Source organism: Capra hircus, chromosome 12 (assembly GCF_001704415.2).
Source record: "Capra hircus breed San Clemente chromosome 12, ASM170441v1, whole genome shotgun sequence".
Lineage (NCBI taxonomy): Eukaryota > Metazoa > Chordata > Mammalia > Artiodactyla > Bovidae > Capra > Capra hircus.
In genome coordinates, this window is record NC_030819.1 from 73,524,479 (window position 1) to 73,544,181 (window position 19,703).

General features: G+C 41.7%; 1 protein-coding gene across 2 annotated transcripts in view; it reads left to right on the plus strand.

Moving 5' to 3' along the window:
- The window catches only part of EPSTI1 (epithelial stromal interaction 1 (breast)), a 103,094-nt gene extending 98,282 nt beyond the window's left edge, over positions 1-4,812 (plus strand). Inside the window, exon 11 of one of the 2 annotated variants that reach the window (XM_018056782.1) lies at positions 4,275-4,812. In XM_018056782.1, coding sequence (XP_017912271.1) covers positions 4,275-4,283 — 9 coding nt within the window. In that variant the 3' untranslated portion in view covers positions 4,284-4,812. The remainder of the gene's footprint in view (positions 1-4,274) is intronic. The other variant, XM_018056781.1, reaches the window with a different exon arrangement.

Sequence of the window (19,703 nt, forward strand, 5' to 3'; positions counted from 1 at the left end):
TTTGACAGGTTCCTTGGAATGCATCTAGTGGTTAAAATTTATGGATAGACCTCACAAACATATATTGAAGATAATTAAATGTGGGCAAATTGTAGAGAATGCATAGTGGGTGTGACTATTTATAATGTATGCTCCTGTGTATCACTAAGGCATTCAGAGTAGAAAGAGAGAGGTATTCAATGTACAAAGGCATTCAATGTACAAAGAGAGAAAAGAATCAAAACAGTATCTTTGTATTGTGTGTGAAATTGACAAATTATTGACTTAAAAGAATATGTGAGTAGGAGTCATGTGGAAAATAGGGCATTGTGAATTTAAGACACTATCCAAGTTTATAGAATTTATAAGTAGTGAAATGTAATTGACACTCAGATTTTGGACAGGACTTCCTGTACATTTTCTCCTGTACTTAATATCCCCAATTTAGAAGGTACATATACATAGAAAGGGCTTCCCTGGTGGCTCAGATGGTAAAGAATCCACCTACAGTGCAGGAGAGCTGGGTTTAATCCCTGGGTTGGGAAGATCCCCTGGAGGAGGGCATGGCAACCCACTCCAGTATTCTGGAGGCGAATCCCGCGGAGAATCCCATGGACAGGTGAGCCTGGCGGGCTACAGTCCATGGGGTCGCAAAGAGCTGGACACGACTGAGAGACTAAGCACACATACATAGAAAAATACCTGCGGCTGAAGAGAAGATGACAGGAGAGAGTAAATGAATACTCCATGGGCTGCCATAAGGGGAATAGGGATGTGGGAGTCTGGCTTCCCCTGACTGTTGGTAGGTCTTAGGTAAGTGAGCTATGAATCTCCACTTGGGTTCCTCACAGATAGAAAGAGAGAAACATCACTTTCTCAGGATATGATGTGAGTGAGGATGACTGAAGATTCCTTGCTAAGACAGGCATACCCAAGTCCAACATGGTCACTGACTTTTCACTTGCATGAAAGAAGCAGTGGCCTGGAGGCAAAAACTTGCCCAGGCTCTCATCTCCACCTCACTTCACTACAGACATCCCTTCCTCTGTGTCTGCTTTTCGTTATGGCACAGACTCTGTCTTCTCCATCCGCCGGGGGACTTTGTTCTAACAATGCTCCTCCCTCTCTCCTGAGCTGCCACATGTCATCTCAACTAGAAAATTCTCATCAGCAGAAAATGTAAATATTAAATTATATTGATGCCCATTTTCCTCTTGCTACTGTCCTATTTCTTTGTTCCCCTTTAGAGAAAAACTTTGAGGTATTTGTCCTGTTTCCAATTTCTTTATTCCCTTTTCTCTTAAACCCCCTCTAATCAGAATTTAGACCATCTCTGTCTAACTACAAAGTTCTTCTCATGGTCACTAACATTATCTACATTGCAAAATCGAGTGGTTATTTCTCAGTCTTCCATCTTTTGACTGATTAGCATCATTTTTCATGATAAATCACTGCCTCCTCTTTGAAACTCTTTGTTTACTTGGCTTTTGTACTCTCCTGGGTTTTATTTCAGTGACCACTGCTTTCCATACTCCTTTGCTGAATCCTCTATCTTTCTGTCCTCTCCACACTAGAGTACCTCAGGGATACATCTTGGACTACCTTCTTTACGTACACTTAATACCTTCATGGCGTCATTCATTCTCATGAAATGAAATACCAATATGCTTTTTACTCCCAGATTTCAACTTCCAGCCTCGATCTCTTCCTCTAGACTTGCAGATCCGTTTTTCTACCCAACATCACTACTTGTGTATCTCATAGACATTTCAACCTTAACATGTCTAAAACTTCACCTCTGATGCCCTTGACCCCACTTCTCTATCTGCACTTTTTCATGTTTGCATGACTGACTCTTACACCTCTACAGCTGATACATCAGCAAGTCTCCTTGACTCTTTCTTCAAAATGTATCCAGTCTCGCAGCTTCATCCACCTTCACCACTATTATCCTGATCCCAACCACCATCATTGCTCATCTCAATTCTTGAGACCATCTCCTAGATGGTGTCCTTGCTTTTACACTTCCACCTAGTCTGTTCTCAACATGAGACTGAAAAATAAGTCATCTGCTGTCACTCCTTGGCTCAAAGCCCTCCAGTGGCTCTGATGACTCCAGAGTAAAAGCCAAAGTCCTTGGAGTAAAGGCCACAGGATGTCTATTACTCATCCTTACAGGTGCTTCAAGACCTAGAGCCCATGCTACTCCTCGGGGACTCTCCTCCAACTGCCGTTCTTCCTCATTCCTCCCAGCCACGCCAGCTTTCTTTGGCTGTTCTTTGAATACTTAAGAACTGGCTGCTCCCTCTATACTCTTCTCCAAAACATCCAAATGATTTGTTTTCTTTCAAGTATTTTCTTAAGTTCCAAGGATTCCTTGGCCATCCATTTGATGCTGCCACCAGACTGCTGCAGTTCTCTTTCCAGGCTCCATTTCTTTTTTCTATAGCACTCTGCAACCTCTGGCCTAATTTTCTAACATCATTGTCTTAGATGTTTTGTTGATCAATTACTATTATTCTCTCCTTGTGATAATTTATGTTCCATATTCCATCAGAGCAGGTCTCTTTGACTGTTTTGTTCACTGGTATATCCTAAGTATAACACAATGACTGGAACTTACCACAAGGACAGGAAACAGATAGCTGTGGCTGAGGGTCACCAAAATGAAATTTAGAATCAAATGATTTGATATACTTAAATGATTAGATATTGAATTTAAGATATTTATGTATAAAACATCTGGAATAAATATTGACTTTGAAATGATAACCGAAAACAAGAGACAAAGAACAAAGAAGACTGAAATAGAGCAAAGTAGAACTTCTAGAAATAAAAAATTATAATCTTTGAAAGTAAAGCACCCAGTGAATTTATAACAAAAGGAATACAAATTAAGAACTAAACCAAAATACCACTTCTTGTCTATTATTTGGAAAAATACAAGAGATTGACAACATGCTCTATTTGCAAGATAGGGGAGACACTTTCTTTCACACTTTGTAGGTGGATTCAAAATGATTTAAATTGTATCTAGATTAGGTACTGTTTTCCCATAAAATAAAAAACAGGCCTACACATATTACAGAAAAGTTTTACTAAATGTTCAAGAAACAGATTATTCCAAATGTCCAGAATGTTTTCCAGATAAATGAAAAGAAGGGAGTATTCTTCCAAAGGATTAAGCAGGTGAATGTAACTTAGAATCAAAATCAAAGACTATATAGAAAAAAAAATCATAGGCCAGTCTCACATAGATTTAAAAAATCACAACAAAATTTTGACAGATTTAACAATGAATTTTTAAAAAAAGCATAGTATATATTTATCCCAGAAATTTAAGTTTGGCTCATCACAAATAAATAGAACCAAAAAATAGCCAAGATAATATACCATATAAATTATAGGAGAAACACCTATAGATTATAGGAGAAACATCTCAACAGATACAGAGAAAGCATTTGATAAATTTCAATACTCATTTGTGGTAAAAATCTTTAGCAAACTAGGTATAGAAAATAAATTTATCTAATACAAGGGATCAAAAATCTATAGTAAAAACACCTCCAAAGCTTTTCTTTGAATCGCATATAAGATGCATCTAAGGTAGGATATTTAAAGAATCAGTTCAAATGATCATTTCTCTGATACCAGTAGGTAAGACCCTTTGAGATGCTGTGGAAACTCTGAATCCTGTGTCTTCAAGGGCAGTTAAGCATTTGCCATGACCCATGAGGCAACCTGATATTTGTTTCCCAGAATGTTGGAGCAGCAGTAGTCTGAAACCTCGGTGTACCTTGGCCTGGTAGTCTGGGAGGCTTGATTGAGATGACATGACTGTTTGCACATAGTGGGAGGAGGGAACTCATTTAAGTCTACCTCCTTTCCTCCAGGTCCCCTTAGATGTCACCTTCCTGCTGTATAATACAGTGCACTTTACTCCACACATTTCCAGTGAAGTAGCTCTGCTCCATACTGTATTTGCCCTGTCCTTGCTCTAACTATGGAGGTGGGTGACAATATTTGTGAACACTATTAGTTGTCACTCGTGTTAGCCGGTCTCTCAGAACACAGCTGATGAGCTGTCACTCAATAAGCCAATGCACTGTTGACAGAGACCATTTTGTGAGTCGAAATGGAACTTGAAAATTAAATCATTTCATTGGGACTTGAAATCATTAAAAAAATAGTCATGTAGTCAGAGTGTTTTTTTGGAGGAACTTCATTTTGGATTTACAAAGGCTTTGAATTCTGTTTTGTTGCTGGTGCTAATTTTCGTTTTCTTTTTCTTCCAGGATACATGAGAAATATTTGCTTATGTCTGGCCTTTGTCAACTGACCTTGAAAAACCACACGAGATATTTTTCTTTCTTGCAGCTTTGTTCAGCCACACTGTTTTTTACCTTGACTCCCACTGCCCACCCACTCAGCTGAGCGGCTGAGGATGACTGATTTCTTCTCCCTGTCATTATTTATGCATATTTGTAGGCGCAGATTACTGAACTCATATTTAATCTCTACTGCTAGTGAAATGTTGCATGATTTTTCTGATTGGTTTTGCCTCTTATTGGAAGTATAATTACAGCCATGTTGGTAAGCTAGAATAGCAGGGAGTCATTTGATGCTTTCAGGTTAGTGAGAACTGTGGGTGCTGCCTGCCTGCCTGTCTTTATAAACAGCTAATTTTTTTCTGCTTCTCAGATCAGGTTTGGGGAAGCTCTGGCACCTTTAGATTTGTATCCCTGTTTTCTTAATTTAGGCTACAAATGTGAACAAAAGAAAAAATCCTTTATATGCTTTTAAACAAATTTATAAATAAAATTTGAACTGGTTCCATATAAATGGTTTGTGTTTGTTTTTAATGAAAAGCTCTTGAGTTTTTCTCTCTTGTTTTTATATTCTTCTTTACAGTCCATAGAGATCAAATGTAGTACTATAATCACTACTGGATTTGGCTTTGGTTTTGACTTATTAATACTGTTCCTCTAGTTTTTGAGAGTGGGACAGTTCATTTCCTGAAAGGTCATAAAAAATCAGCTGGACACCAATGTCAATACCACATGTGGTTTGTAGGTGTTTTAGAAACTTGTCTTTGCTCATGCAACCTAGTTCCTATTACTAGTTCAGTAGGCTTTCCTGTTCTTTTATGACCTTGAACCTGTTTATAGACCCTGGTGTGGGAATTACTGGTTTTCCACACTGTATGGTCTGGCCACCCCCTCTCCTCCCACATTATATAAGAGAAGCACTGCAGCATTGCATTTAGTCTTAGAATGAAGGTTGGAAGAGCAGATAATTTTTGGAACTGGACAAGAGCACACAATACTGTGCAACATTAAGAGCTCTCCTGTGTTACTACCTGCTGCATTGAAAGTGACTTTCCAAATGTGTATTTGGAGAAGCATTGGGATTTCAGGTTCTTGGACCAAGACTGGTGGGGGAGGGCTCACAGAAGTGGGGTGAGGGTGTGGTACAGAAAGAGCTGCACTGGGTGGTGGTGATGGTGGTTGAGAGCAGATGGTACTCAGTGATCCTCTGAAGTAATGCAGACACTCTTGGTTTCCCTCTCCTCTGCCAGGCAAATCTACGTTAGTGCTGTTGACAGTAATATAAAATGTTCGGTCCATTTGAAATCTTTGTCATTGCCTAATATGGGGACAATGAAATCCCTCAGCCTGGCCTGGAAACACCGCCAAACTGATTGTAAATGTGTGAATGTTGGAGGCGTTTTACTGCAGCCATTTCAGGCCTGCACCTGCCAGCCTGGCTACCTCACAGTTCATGGTCATGCTCTGGTTTTTCTGTCTAGGCTCGGCATTCTCATTTGCTTCTGTTTTCCCATGTGTAACCAGGACTCAAAATAGGGGAAAGAGAGGCTTTCACACTTTGGGGACTCTCAGGAAAATTGATGTCAATTTCTCTTCTGTTGCCTGCCATATCCTGCATTCCCAAAGATTTTGTTCAGGTATCTGATCTTGTTAAAAAGTTACTGTGCAAGTATGGAAGATTGTGACTTTATGGCCAAAATTTTCTAGACTACATATGGGATCATACACATCTTCCTTAAACAATTCTCTATGCAGGTAGAAGTAACCAGAAAAGAAGCAAGAGTTGCTGAGTAAGGGAGCCTACTATTTTGTTTTTCACATTTAACCTGCTCTTTATTGGAATACAATTTGACTTATGAGTAACCCTGGATAGGAATTCCAAAGTTCCAATTACCTTTTCTATGCTTCTAAAGTACATTTTCTATAAAAGAGAATAAAAATGAGACAAACTGTTACAAAAGTAATAGATATTTGTTACAGAAACATTAGACATACAGATGAGTAAATTATAAAAAGAAAAAAAAACTAGTGACTTTTTCAAGTTTAATTTGCTGATCTTCACAGCTTAATATTTTGGTATGCATCCATCAAGATATTATCAACATATATATCAAACCCCCTGCAATAAAAATCCTTACAGATACTTGTCTAATGACTGGATGAGGACAAACACTTTTAATTAGCACTGGTGATTTAAGGGAATCCACGTTTACTGGTCTTTTAATATATGTAGTTTAATTACTTTCCCAAAAGTTGACTTCAATATTTACTGGCACCAAAAGTATGCTCTATACTCTCCTTAATCCTATTGCTATTTAAAAAAAAATCTTTGCTTATAAGCTGAGTAAAAAATCTCATTTGGAGAGCTTAATCCCTCTTTTCTTTCCTTAGGTCTACTGGTCATTTTTTTAATCTTCTTGTGTGTGTGTGTGTGTGTGTCTGTGTGTGTGTGTGTAGCTGATTTATAAAAGATCTCTCTGTGCTGAGATATTATGTTGGAAATACTTAAATTTTTATAAATCTTTTAGTATTATTTAATATTGGAGTTTAAACATTTGTGTATGGGAACCTATTAATCTTTTCCTTTATGGTTTTTTCTTGGTGTTATGTTGATAGATTTTAAAGGCAGAAACCCACCCAAAGACCCATCATAAGAAAATGCAGGACTTCTCGTGGGTATGGTTATGAGTGATATGGGGCAGAAGATCTTACTCCATTCATAGCACAGACCTGAGCTCACAGATTGGTTTTATGTATTTTTAACACTAAAGATATATTTCCTGTGGTACCTAAACATTTTGTTAGCTTGAAAAAAATTAGATTCCTTCCACAGATTGATTTTGTTAAACATGCTAAAATTCTCTAAGCTGTTTTTTAAACCTGAAAATTTGTTTGTCTTTCAGAAACTATCTATAGGAAATTACATTATATTAATAGTTTTAGTAAACATAGAAATATTTCCCTCTAAAAGCACTTGGTATTTGTAAAAATGAAAACTTCAAGTTAAAATTCAAAATTTTGATACCTCTGGCTGAAAATTTGTAATTGACTTTAGGAAACATAAATCATAGAGACAGTGCCTACAGGCTTAATTTTAACTTCTAGAATATTCAACAGATGGGCTGTGATGAGCTGGACCTTTTCCTATGAAAGGGCATGTTTGGAGCTGTGGATGCTGGAGGAGGTAATAGATACTGTGTTAGAACTGTTAATAGATAGAAGAAAATAGTAAGAAGGCTGTGGGCCTTTTGCTTTTAACCCTATGAACTAAAGCATATAGTAGGCAGCTCCGTACCGATGTCCAGGAAATGACTGGAGTAATGTATAATACTTACATGAGCAAGAAAAAAAATATGCCTTTTAAGTTACTATACGGATTACAGAGAGAATAAGTAAATGTTAGGCATTTCTTTCAGGTAGAGACTGTCTGTGTCAGAAATCTTTTCTTTTTGGAGAGTCCATTGTTTAACAGTGGTATTTAAAAAGGATCATAGAAAGAGGATTTTTTTTTTTTTCCTCACAGAATCATATACACAAAGCTGAGGGTTTTTAAAGGCATATAAAGGCAAATGGAGGCAACATTTTATTACATGTATTACCATGTCACTGTGCCATCTGCTTGGGCAGAGGATACAGGGTGACCTGTGCTGTAACACTCACATCCCCTTGTAAGCTGACTACTGTAATTCCTCGGAGCTGCATGCCTGCGCTCCAGCCTCCTTTACTTCCCCGAAGAGCACTGCTACAGCTGAGCTGCAGAAACTGTTCACTCAGTCATCAGAGGGTAGCCATCTTATTCTCCACAAAATGTTACCCGATGATCAACACTGAATTATGAACTGATTACAATTTTTAACTTTAGAAGCCAAAATGGTGCTAAAATGGAGCATAAGATGAGCTTTAGTGATGAGACAGCAGAAACAGATGAGAGAGGAATCTTTGAAATGGGACACTGTAAATTAGGAAAAAAATCAGAAATCAGAGTTTAAATACAATACTTATATTCTAGTCTGATTTGAATATGGCACCATGAAGACCCAAAGATAAATGGTACTGTTCCTGTCCTGAGGGAATGAAGTGGTGAAGATAGACAAGGTTATGTGACCATAGTAAAGCCCCACATCTTAGTGGACTGGTAATATCTGTTTCTCGACTACGTTATATTTCAAGCTTAGGCAGCAGGAGGCTCTGCTCACCTTTGTCCCTCAAGGAACCAAGCCGATGAAGCTTCCATTTCCTCATGTAAGAGGAAGAGACAGTAGCAGTGTCTTGCATCTGTAATTAAAGGCTTTCTCAGAAAACGGTGCATGCTATTATTGCTCCTATGTTATTGGCAAGAACAAATCACATGACTATGCCCAACTTTTAAGGGAGTGGGAAATATAATTCTGCAATATTCCCAGAAGGAGGAAAAGAACAGGAACATTGTAAATAATTCTAATGACTACCCCTCAAAATGCACTGTAAGGTTGAAGAAGCAAGACCCATAAAAACTTAAGACATACATATAAATGCAAAATGATAGCGGAAGCCCTGTCCAATTCAAAATTGACTAAGGGACTACTATATGCCAAGCATTGTGCTGGGTATGGAAACTACAAAATGTACAAAGATACAGACACACACACACAGAGAACTTAGAGAAAACGAGTTAGCAACTATGTAAAGCAATGAGGCAAGAAGTATAAGACATGATCAATGTCAGAGGACTTAGTGTACCATATCAAGTAGCTCGGGCTTTTGAAGGGTTATGAGCAGGGAATGGACCTGATTCGACTTTGTTTTAAATAAATCATGAGAGATCTCATGGAAGATAGATTTGAAGGAGGCAAGACCAGAGGCAGAGCAATCAGTAAGAGTCCAAATGATCCATAATTAAAATCCTAAGCCAGAGCACTGACTAGAGATGGGGAGAACAGGACAGGCATCTGTATTTTTTTAAAAAAAAAAACAGCACTTTGTGAGTGACTCAAATGTAAAAGGAAAATGACAAGTGAGAGATGAGTTTTGTATTTGTAGCCTGGGTCTCTAGTTAAGGAGAGAGAGATGAAGATGGCAGAGTAAGAGGACATGGAGCTCATCTCCCACCCAAGAATATATTTCTAGCCTGGGTGAACGTGTTGGTAGTGATGTAACCACAGAGACAAAATATGTGGTATTTCAGAAGATGGGGAGCCCTGATGTAGTCAATAAAGAGTTTTAAAGACTGTAGATTTAAACTTGGTGAGCTCAGGGACTTTGTCTTGTTTAGCGCTATATTCCCAGTGCCTTGAAAGGTGCCTAGCACGTAACAGGGAAAATATTTGGTAAATGAATGGATTTGATGGAGGAATAGGATTTTCAGAGATTAAGAGAAATAAGTATCATGGTGGTTGGTAGAAGATTGGGTGCAGAGAGAGAGAGTAGGGGAGCTACCTTGGGGGTTCATACAGTTGTTGCTCAGTGTGAAACGAAGTGGGAAGATCAGAATGAGGAGAGAAGAAAACTTCTCAAAAGAGTTTCTTCTGATGTTTTGGGATGTCTCATAGCTAACTGACCAACCCCAGGTGTGGCAGTCAAGGTTTGGAAAGATTCTTGGGACCAGGCTATCAGACTAAACTAGTCAGTTCAGCCCCTGCCACTGGCAGCTGCTGGCACAAACCACTGCCGGCTTTGTCTACTTGTAATTCAGCAAGATTGCTGGTGATGCCAGTCTTTTAATGCCTATATACAGATCATTAGCCATGAGCTGAAGCATTTGGAAAAAGGAAGGAGGACTTCTGGGCTGCCAGGAGAAGGGAGAGTCTAGCTGCTGCTGCTAAGTCACATTAGTCGTGTCCGACTCTATGCGACCCCACAGATGGCAGCCCACCAGGCTCCCCCGTCCCTGGGATTCTCCAGGCAAGAACAATGGAGTGGGTTGCCATTTGCTTCTCCAATGCACGAAAGTGAAAAGTGAAAGGGAAGTCACTCAGTCGTGTCTGACTCTTCACGACCCCATGGACTGCAGCCTACCAGGCTCCTTGGGATTTGCCAGGCAAGAGTACTGGAGCGGGGTGCCATCACCTTCTCTGAGTCAGCTGCTAATGTTGAACAACTCTCTAAGCTCCATATCTACTTCACATTCTGCACAACCTGGGTGGGCTAAATGCTCTTCAAAGGTAAGCAAGGGGATAAGGTGAGGGAATCAGTTCAGTTCATTTCAGTTGCTCAGTCATGTCCAACTCTTTGCGACTCCATGAATCACAGCACGCCAGGCCTCCCTGTCCATCACCAACTCCCGGAGTTCACTCAGACTCAGGTCCATTGAGTCCGTGATGCCATCCAGCCATCTCATCCTCTGTCGTCCCCTTCTCCTCCTGCCCCCAATCCCTCCCAGCATCAGAGTATTTTCTAATGAGTCAACTCTTCGCATGAGGTGGCCAAAGTACTGGAGCTTCAGCTTTAGCATCATTCCTTCCAAAGAAATCCCAGGGCTGATCTCCTTCAGAATAGACTGGTTGGATCTCCTTGCAGTCCAAGGGACTCTCAAGAGTCTTCTCCAACACCACAGTTCAAAAGCATCAATTCTTCGGCGCTCAGCCTTCTTCACAGTCCAACTCTCACATCCATACATGACCACAGGAAAAACCATAGCCTTGACTAGACAGACCTTAGTCGGCAAAGTAATGTCTCTGCTTTTGAATATACTATCTAGGTTGGTCATAACTTTTCTTCCAAGGAGTAAGCATCTTTTAATTTCATGGCTGCAATCACCATGTGCAGTGATTTTGGAGCCCCCAAAAATAAAGTCTGACACTGTTTGCACTGTTTCCCCATCTATTTCCCATGAAGTGGTGGGACCAGATGCCATGATCTTTGTTTTCTGAATGTTGAGCTTTAAGCCAACTTTTTCACTCTCCTCTTTCACTTTCATCAAGAGGCTTTTTAGCTCCTCTTCACTTTCTGCCATAAGGGTGTTGTCATCTGCATATCTGAGGTTATTGATATTTCTCCCAGCAATCTTGATTCCAGCTTGTGCTTCTTCCAGTCCAGTGTTTCTCATGATGTACTCTGCATCTAAGTTAAATAAGCAGGGTGACAATATACAGCCTTGACGGACTCATTTTCCTATTTGGAACCAGTCTATTGTTCCATGTCCAGTTCTAACTGTTGCTTCCTGACCTGCATACAGATTTCTCAAGAGGCAGGTCAGGCGGTCTGGTATTCCCATCTCTTTCAGAATTTTCCACAGTTTATTGTGATCCACACAGTCAAAGGCTTTGGAATAGTCAATAAAGCAGAAATAGATGTTTTTCTGGAGCTCTCTTGCTTTTTCCATGATCCAGCGGATGTTGGCAATTTGATCTCTGGTTCCTCTGCCTTTTCTAAAACCAGCTTGAACATCCGGAAGTTCACGGTATGGGTGGATTTAACTCAGATGACCATTATATCTACTACTGCGGGCAGGAATCCCTCAGAAGAAATGGAGTAGCCATCATGGTCAACAAAAGAGTCTGAAATGCAGTACTTGGATGCAATTTCAAAAACGACAGAATGATCTCTGTTCGTCTCCAAGCCAAACCATTCATTATCACAGTTATCCAAGTCTATGCACCAACCAGTAACGCTGAAGAAGCTGAAGTCGAACGGTTTATGAAGACCTACAAGACCTTTTAGAACTAACACCCAAGAAAGATGTCCTTTTCATTACAGGGGACTGGAATGCAAAAGTAGGAAGTCAAGAAACACCTGGAGTAACAGGCAAATTTGGCCTTGGAATGTGGAATGAAGCAAGGCAAAGATGACTTTTGCCAAGAAAATGCACTGGTCATAGCAAACACCCTCTTCCAACGACACAAGAGAAGACTCTACACATGGACATAACCAGATGGTCAGATTGATTGATCACCGAAATCAGATTGATTATATTCTTTGCAGCCAAAGATGGAGAAGCTCTATACAGTCAACAAAAACAAGACCAGGAGCTGACTGTGGCTCAGATCATGAACTCCTTATTACCAAATTCAGACTCAAATTGAAGAAAGTAGGGAAAACCGCTAGACCATTCAGGTATGACCTAAATCAAATCCCTTATGATTATACAGTGGAAGTGAGAAATAGATTTAAGGGCCTAGATCTGATAGGTAAGAGTGCCTGATGAACTATGGAATGAGGTGAGGGAATGGCAAGTGCTAAATTAGAATCAACTAGAAACAGGCTTTCAAGGTTCAGTCTTTCAGTCTTCTTCCTCCCTTACTTTATCACCATTCTACAGAACACCCTTGACTTACAGACACCATGGACTCTTACAGGACTCACCGGTCTTCCCCTCCACCCCATCCAGGCATAATTCATTGCCAAAACAACCAATTTGACTTCCACCATGTCTGGAACAATTGCCCACTTTCAAGTTATTGCCATCCACTTGACCTGGCCCCTCGGTATGTTTTAAAAAGACCACTGTCACAGAGAACTACCTGGACCTCCTGTCTCCTGCACCTCACTTTCACGGTAGCATGGGAGCGGCGGGGATCTTGAGGGGAAGCGACTGCGCCCTTCTAGGATTTCTGGAGCCCGGCAGTGGCTTGCAAGTGCACGGAAGTCGCTGGTTCTGAAGGATGACAGTGCCGGGCTCTGGAGAAAACGTGCATGTGAGTTTCCTCAGCTACCTCACCTAGGCAGGTGGAGCTCTGATACTCAGGCCGCCCTCCCTCTGTAGCGTCAGTGAGGACCACCGCGGTCAGTGAGGACCACCGCGGAGAGGCGGTTCCCTGCCCCAAGGTGGCCAGGGGGGCAGGTTACGGGATAACAGCCGCGCCTCCCTTACCATCTCAACCCCTCGGAAAGCTTGCTCACCGAAAGCACCATGGCCACGGGGGCCTGAGGGGCTCCTTGCTGGGAACCGGAGACGATGGCCCTACTTGGCCTCACGCCCCTCAGGACCAACACAGAGTACTCCCACTTATCGCCCAGGGCCAGGCGGGACGTGCTCACGCACCAAGGGAACCTCCCGGCCCCAAATCCCACTTCGCAGAGGACTTCTCGCGAGACGCAAGCTGACGAGGCCTCGCGAGAGTGTCTGCTGTGTCTGAGGAACCTGGGGGAGCGTCGGGGTTGGGAGGCGAGAGGGTCTGGCTCCATGCAAGCATCCTTGACTTCCACACACCGCGGACAGGTGGGGAGGAGTGGTGAAGGGCCCCACGTGGAAAAAGAGCGGCCGGGTTAGCCTTGGGGTTGTCTCTGTCCTCTGGCGTGGCCTAGGCCAGTTCTGGTGGGACACCGCTTTGACTCCATCCATCCGTGGACTTCAAGGTAAAGTTAAAAATTGCTATAATCCAGCAATCCTCTTAGGAAGTGTATATACCCAGAAAAAACCCATAATTCAAAAAGACACATGCACCCCCCAATGCTCATTGCAGCACTCTTCATAATAGCCAGGGCATGGAAGCCACCTACATGGCCATCAAGAGATGAACAGATAAAGACGTGGTACATATATATAGTGGAATATTCTGCAGCCATAAACGGGAAGAAGGTTGGGTCATCTGTAGAGATGTGGATGGACCTCGAGGCTGTCATACACAGTGAAGTCAGAAAGAGAAAAATCCTGTGTATTAACACATACGTATGGAATCTAGAAAAATGGTGTAGATGCTCTTCTGCAAAGCAGAAGTATAGAGACAGATGTGGGGAACAAATGTATGGATACCAAGGCGGAAAGGGTGTGGGGGGCTGAGATGAATTGGGAGATTTGGGGTTGACATATATACGCTATTGATACAGTGTGTAAAATAGATAACTAATGAGAACCTACTGTGTAGCACAAGGAACTGTACCTGATGATCTGTGGTGGCCTAAATGGGAAGGAAATCCAAAAAGGAAAAGGGGGGATGTATGTAAACATATAGCTGATTCACTTTTCTGTACCGCAGAAACCAACACAACATTGTAAAAGCACCTATAATAAAAATTGTAAAGCACCTATAATAAAGTTAATTTTAAAAATACTTTTTATAGTGAAAAGTAAACATTAGAGAAGAATCAGAGTAATTGTGTGTTGTTGCTTCAGTTGTGTCTGACTTTTCGACCGTGTGGACAGTAGCCCACCAGGCTTCTCTGTCCATGGGATTCTTGAGGCAAGAATACTGGAGTGGGTTGCCAATCCTTCCTTCTCCAGGTGATCTTCCTGATCCAGGGATTGAACCCAGGTTTCCTGAGGCTCCTGCGTTGCAGCAGATTCTTTGCTGGTGAGCCACTAGGATAGCCCTCTCAGAACCCCCATCTAAAAGACTTCCCCCCCAACTGTTTAACTCACCCCCTTTAATCAGTTTCTTAAAACACATGTATCTCAAATAACATGCTACTGTATTTTTCTGAAGAATATGTTTTTCCCCCAATGCGGTCTTTCTATGTTACATTTTTGAAGAAAATTACTTGAAATTTTCTTTAAAGTTGCATTTTAAAGCTAATAAATTTGAAATGAACCTTCAATTGAACTTCTCTATAGACCATATTATGTTGCAGAATGTACTGTCTCTAGCATACTTAATAGGATCAAAACAAATTCTAAGTGGATGGTATTCTCAATTCTTATGTATTTTCAAGGCTACTTTTGGCCTCCATTCAGAGTCCCTTTCTTCAGAGAGTATTTTTACAAGGCAATGCTTGTCAAATTAGTTTTCTTTATTTTGCCAAGTTTATATTTTGCAAATTTCAGTTCTCAACTTAATGCTAGTCTGAAACAGAAAAAATAGGAGCTTTATTAAATAAAGTTTCTTACAATTTGAGATATTTTGAAGTGCAATTATAGAATTTCAAAGTTAAATCTTGCACATCATTTGATTTGTTCAGAACGAATCATTTAATTTGTTTTGTTCTTTTGTGGGGATAAATTTTAGTGTCTTGCTGTCTTTATACGTTGTTATCAATAATTGGAAGTCTGAAAAACTGAAGCTTTTTGATCTTCCATTCATTGATGATGTTGATAAATTTTCTAAAACTATTTTGAAAAAATATGGACCAAATTTAGAAGGCTCACTTACAAAGAATTTAACACCATTGTCGGGCACTTAGATTGATTTACAAAATATTTCTTCAAAGGCTTAAATATGTCTAAAATCCTGCTTATGGTTGCCAGAAAAGAGAAAAACATGTACTACTTTGTATTCAAAATCAGATTTTTCACAAAAAAGTGTGGTTCAGTTATTCTTACTATGTATATGATATAATATTTATGAATTTCTATAGCTACTGCTACCGTTTGACAACTTGAGTGCAGGATAAATTATGTTGTACCACACCTAATTCCAAGCACATTTCTACTCCATAAATTTCTTTAGAAAGAACATGGTTTTGCCGTGGCATTGTTCTCCATCAAAATCTGTGTTTATATTATTATGTGAGGATAATTTTAGTGTGAACTTTTTAAACACTGAATTTACCATAGCAGTGATTCATTTAACTGAGTTTATAATGGCATCTTGCTCCAGTAATGTCAAATGTTTTACTCTCAACAGGGTGAAATTCCAGATGTTTTACTTTGGTACCATGAATTCCATTTGAAAAATTAAACCGTTATTGAAAAACAATCATCTTCCAATATATAGTGTTTGATTGTTGTATAGTTTCTAAATTGTGTCTGACTCTGTCGCCACCCCGTGCACTGTAGCCCACCAGGCTCCTCTGTCCATGGGATTCTCCAGGCAAGAATACTGGAGTGGGTTGCCATTTCCTTCTCCAGGGGATCTTCCAGGGATGGAACCCTCTCCTGTACTGGCAGGCAGATTCTTTAGCACTGAGCCACCTGGGAAGCCCCATAGCATCTGATTATACTCATGTAAAAATGGCATCATTGAATTGTTTGCAACATTTTTCTGCATTGGAGCCAGTGCATTAATAGCTACCTTCACTTTATGTATGTGCACAAGAAAAATGGAAGAAAGTTAATGTTGGAGAGTTAATGTAGAGGAGCAGTTATTTCTTCTGAAAGTCTTGTCTTGCTGCGTACATTACCCAACTGTATATGTTGGGTCATTGTCTTCAGGCAAAATCTTTGGGAGTTGATATTGGTGCCTTAGCATATTTGTGTCTTCTGATTTTTGTGGGATCAATGGTATCATATAGTCCCCGTGGTAGGTGTTCAGTTTTGATAAACATTTTGAAATTTATAAGTTTGTCATCAACTTTCTCATGAAGGAAGTATTTGATTTTTGATTAAGCAATCTTTCATTTTTTGAGCCCATTAGTAGCAATATATTTGTTGCCAATTTTAAAAGTATTACCAAATAAACACATAATAGTTGTAGATTTATACAGGGTGTCATTAATGTTATTAATAAAAACACCATAGCGAGAGGAGTTAAAGTCCTTTCTATTTTCTCTGTGACGGAGGACCACTCAGTCTTTATTTTCCATAAATATTTCACATACACCTGGTCTTGTTTTCCACTGACTGCACAAATGGTGGCCTGCTGACAGCCAGCATCTCTCAAATTCAGACAAAGGTCACCTCACAACTGGCTGGTATCCCACGGGGCCAGGGGAGGCAGCAACATCAATTATTTCTCCATTTCCCAGATGAGAAGGAGCTGTTCCTATCTCCCAGTTCCCTAACACACTTTTTTTTTTTTTTCTGTTAAGTGAACACCTCATAAGCTGTCCTGGAAAGAGAAATGTTAAGTTGTATCGCAGGTTGTATTATCCAGAAGCAGCTGCTGAGAGGAAGTTTGGGGCTTGAGATGATTATTTGGGAACAGCACCCATGAGAGGACGAGGGAAAAGCAGGACTGGGCAGAGGGAGCTGTCCAGCCGGGATGCAGGCTTGACAAGGCCTTGGATCACCTGATTGGGGTTTCTGGAGCAAATGTGGCCCATTAGAATGTCCCCTATTGGGTCTGAGTGGGCTGGATATTTATATGCACACCTCACCTGGTCAGGCTTCCCTGGTGGCTCCAATAGTAAAGAATCCGTCTGCAATGCAAGAGACATGGGTTTGATCCCTGGGTTGGGAACATCCCCTGGAGAAGGGAACGGCTGCCCACTCCAGTATTCTTGCCTGGAGAATCCCATGGACAGAGGAGCCTGCAGGCTACAGTCCGTGAGGTCACAAAGAGTCAGACACGACTGAGCAACTAAAACTCACCTGGTCACTAGATCATCTGGTCACCAGGTCTGGGCTGTCCTAGAAGGGGCATGACGTTTGCTGGGGCCACTCTCTGCAGTTGAGGCACACCCCGAAGAAGCTGACAGCTCGAGGCCACCTTGCTCACTGCAGTGCCCACAGCTGGGCAGCAAGCCCTTCTTTGAAAACGCATCCAGGCATCACTTTGTCCATCAGGTATTGTGTCTGAATAAGATCTGGCAAAGTGAGATATGTTATTTCGGCATCCTTTGATCTCATCGGAGTGAGAACACACTCTCTCTATCTCATACACTACGGGACAAGTCCATGGTAGGATGTGAAAGCACCAGATGGTGGTTGCCAGAGGCCATGGCCTGCTGAGATGGAGATTGGTATGCAGCAGTTTGCGAGGGAGTGTTCTCAGGATTCATAGCTCCGGCTAAAAGACAGAGGATTAGGCAGAAGGAGAAGCTGGCTTGGGAGATAGCTTCAGCATAGGCCAGCCCCATAAGGAGCTCTGAAGTTAGTGGAGGGGATCAGACATTTATTCTTTCACATAAATCAGTCACTGGGCATAAGTGCCCTGGGAAGGACACCTCTCGGGGCTTTTTGCCAGAACCCCTCTTGGCAGTTGGGGAAATCTTTCAGTTCTGATGGGGATTCTGAGAGGGCTTCCCTGGTGGTTCAGCGGTCAAGAATCAGCCTGCAATGCAGGAGCCACAGGAGACGCAGGTTCGATCCCTGGGTTGGGAAGATCCCCTGAAGGAGGGCATGGCACTTCACTCCAGTATTCTTGCCTGGAGAATTGCATGGACAGAGGAGCCTGGCGGGCTACAGTCCAGAGAGTTGCACAGAGTCAGATACGACTGAAACAACTTAGCACACCCAGGGATTCTGAGGGACACATCAGAGCATCGCACTGTAAGTCTACTGAGCCCTGGCTGGCTTTAATGCGAATAATAATTATAGTGATACGACTACTACCACTAACCTCTTTGCGACCTCGTCGCCTATACAGTCCATGGAATCCACCAGGCCAGAATACTGGAGCCTTTCCCTTCTCCAGGGGATCTTCCCAACCCAGGGATTGAACCCCAGTCTCCCGCACTGCAGGTGGATTCTTTACCAACTGAGCCACAAGGGAAGCCCAATAATAATAATACTTTGTTAAAAAAAAAATCCTGAACCAATGCTGAAAGAGATAAACCCGACACAACAGATATAAATGAAGACTGTCTTTAACCACCTTGAAGGTAAGCTGCTGATCCAGAAATCTTTTGAGCTGACTTACTGGAATTTTCACTGGGATTTTTGCTTAAATGGAAAAGGCTTTACATTGATTATTTGATCCATTTTGGCTAGAATGTAGTACTGCAGAGCTGCTTTAGTTTGCAGTATCTTCCTCCATTTTCAGCAGCCCCTGTTTATTCATACCTGCTTCCCCATCCTGATCACTCAGCAGACCCCACTGCCGTCTAGAGTCAAATGGTTTCAGGTTCCAGCATGCCCGGAGCCCGGTGATTTGGTCTCCACTCTACGCATGGCCTTGCTCTCCCTCAGGCTGTGAGCAGAGGATTTTTCACAACAATTGTAAGACATCGAACCTCATCCCCACCAGTCCTTGCAAAGAGCCCAGGGAGCCCAAGCTGTTTCAAATGAGATGTTTCTGCCCGAAGAGTGTGGCGAGAGTGAGGGAGGCTGGTGTATTTTGTTTCATTATGAACTCAAACCAGGGTCGAGAGGAGGTTCAGTTCAGTTCAGTTCAGTCGCTCAGTCGTGTCCGACTCTTTGCGACCCCATGAATCGCAGCACACCAGGCCTGCCTGTCCATCACCAACTCCTGGAGTTCACTCAGATTCACGTCCATCGAGTCAGGGATGCCATCCAGCCATCTCATCCTCTGTCGTCCCCTTCTCCTCCTGCCCCCAATTCCTCCCAGCATCAGAGTCTTTTCCAATGAGTCATCTCTTCACATGAGGTGGCCAAAGTACTGGAGCTTCAGCTTTAGCATCATTCCTTCCAAAGAAATCCCAGGGCTGATCTCCTTCAGAATGGACTGGTTGGATCTCCTTGCAGTCCAAGGGACTCTCAAGAGTCTTCTCCAACACCATAGTTCAAATGCATCAATTCTTCGGCACTCAGCCTTCTTCACAGTCCAACTCTCACATCCATACGTGACCACTGGAAAAACCATAGCCTTGACTAGACAGACCTTAGTTGGCAAAGTAATGTCTCTGCTTTTGAATATGCTATCTAGGTTGGTCATAACTTTTGAGAGGGGGTTAAAGTACCTTTATTTAGCCCTCAGGCATCAT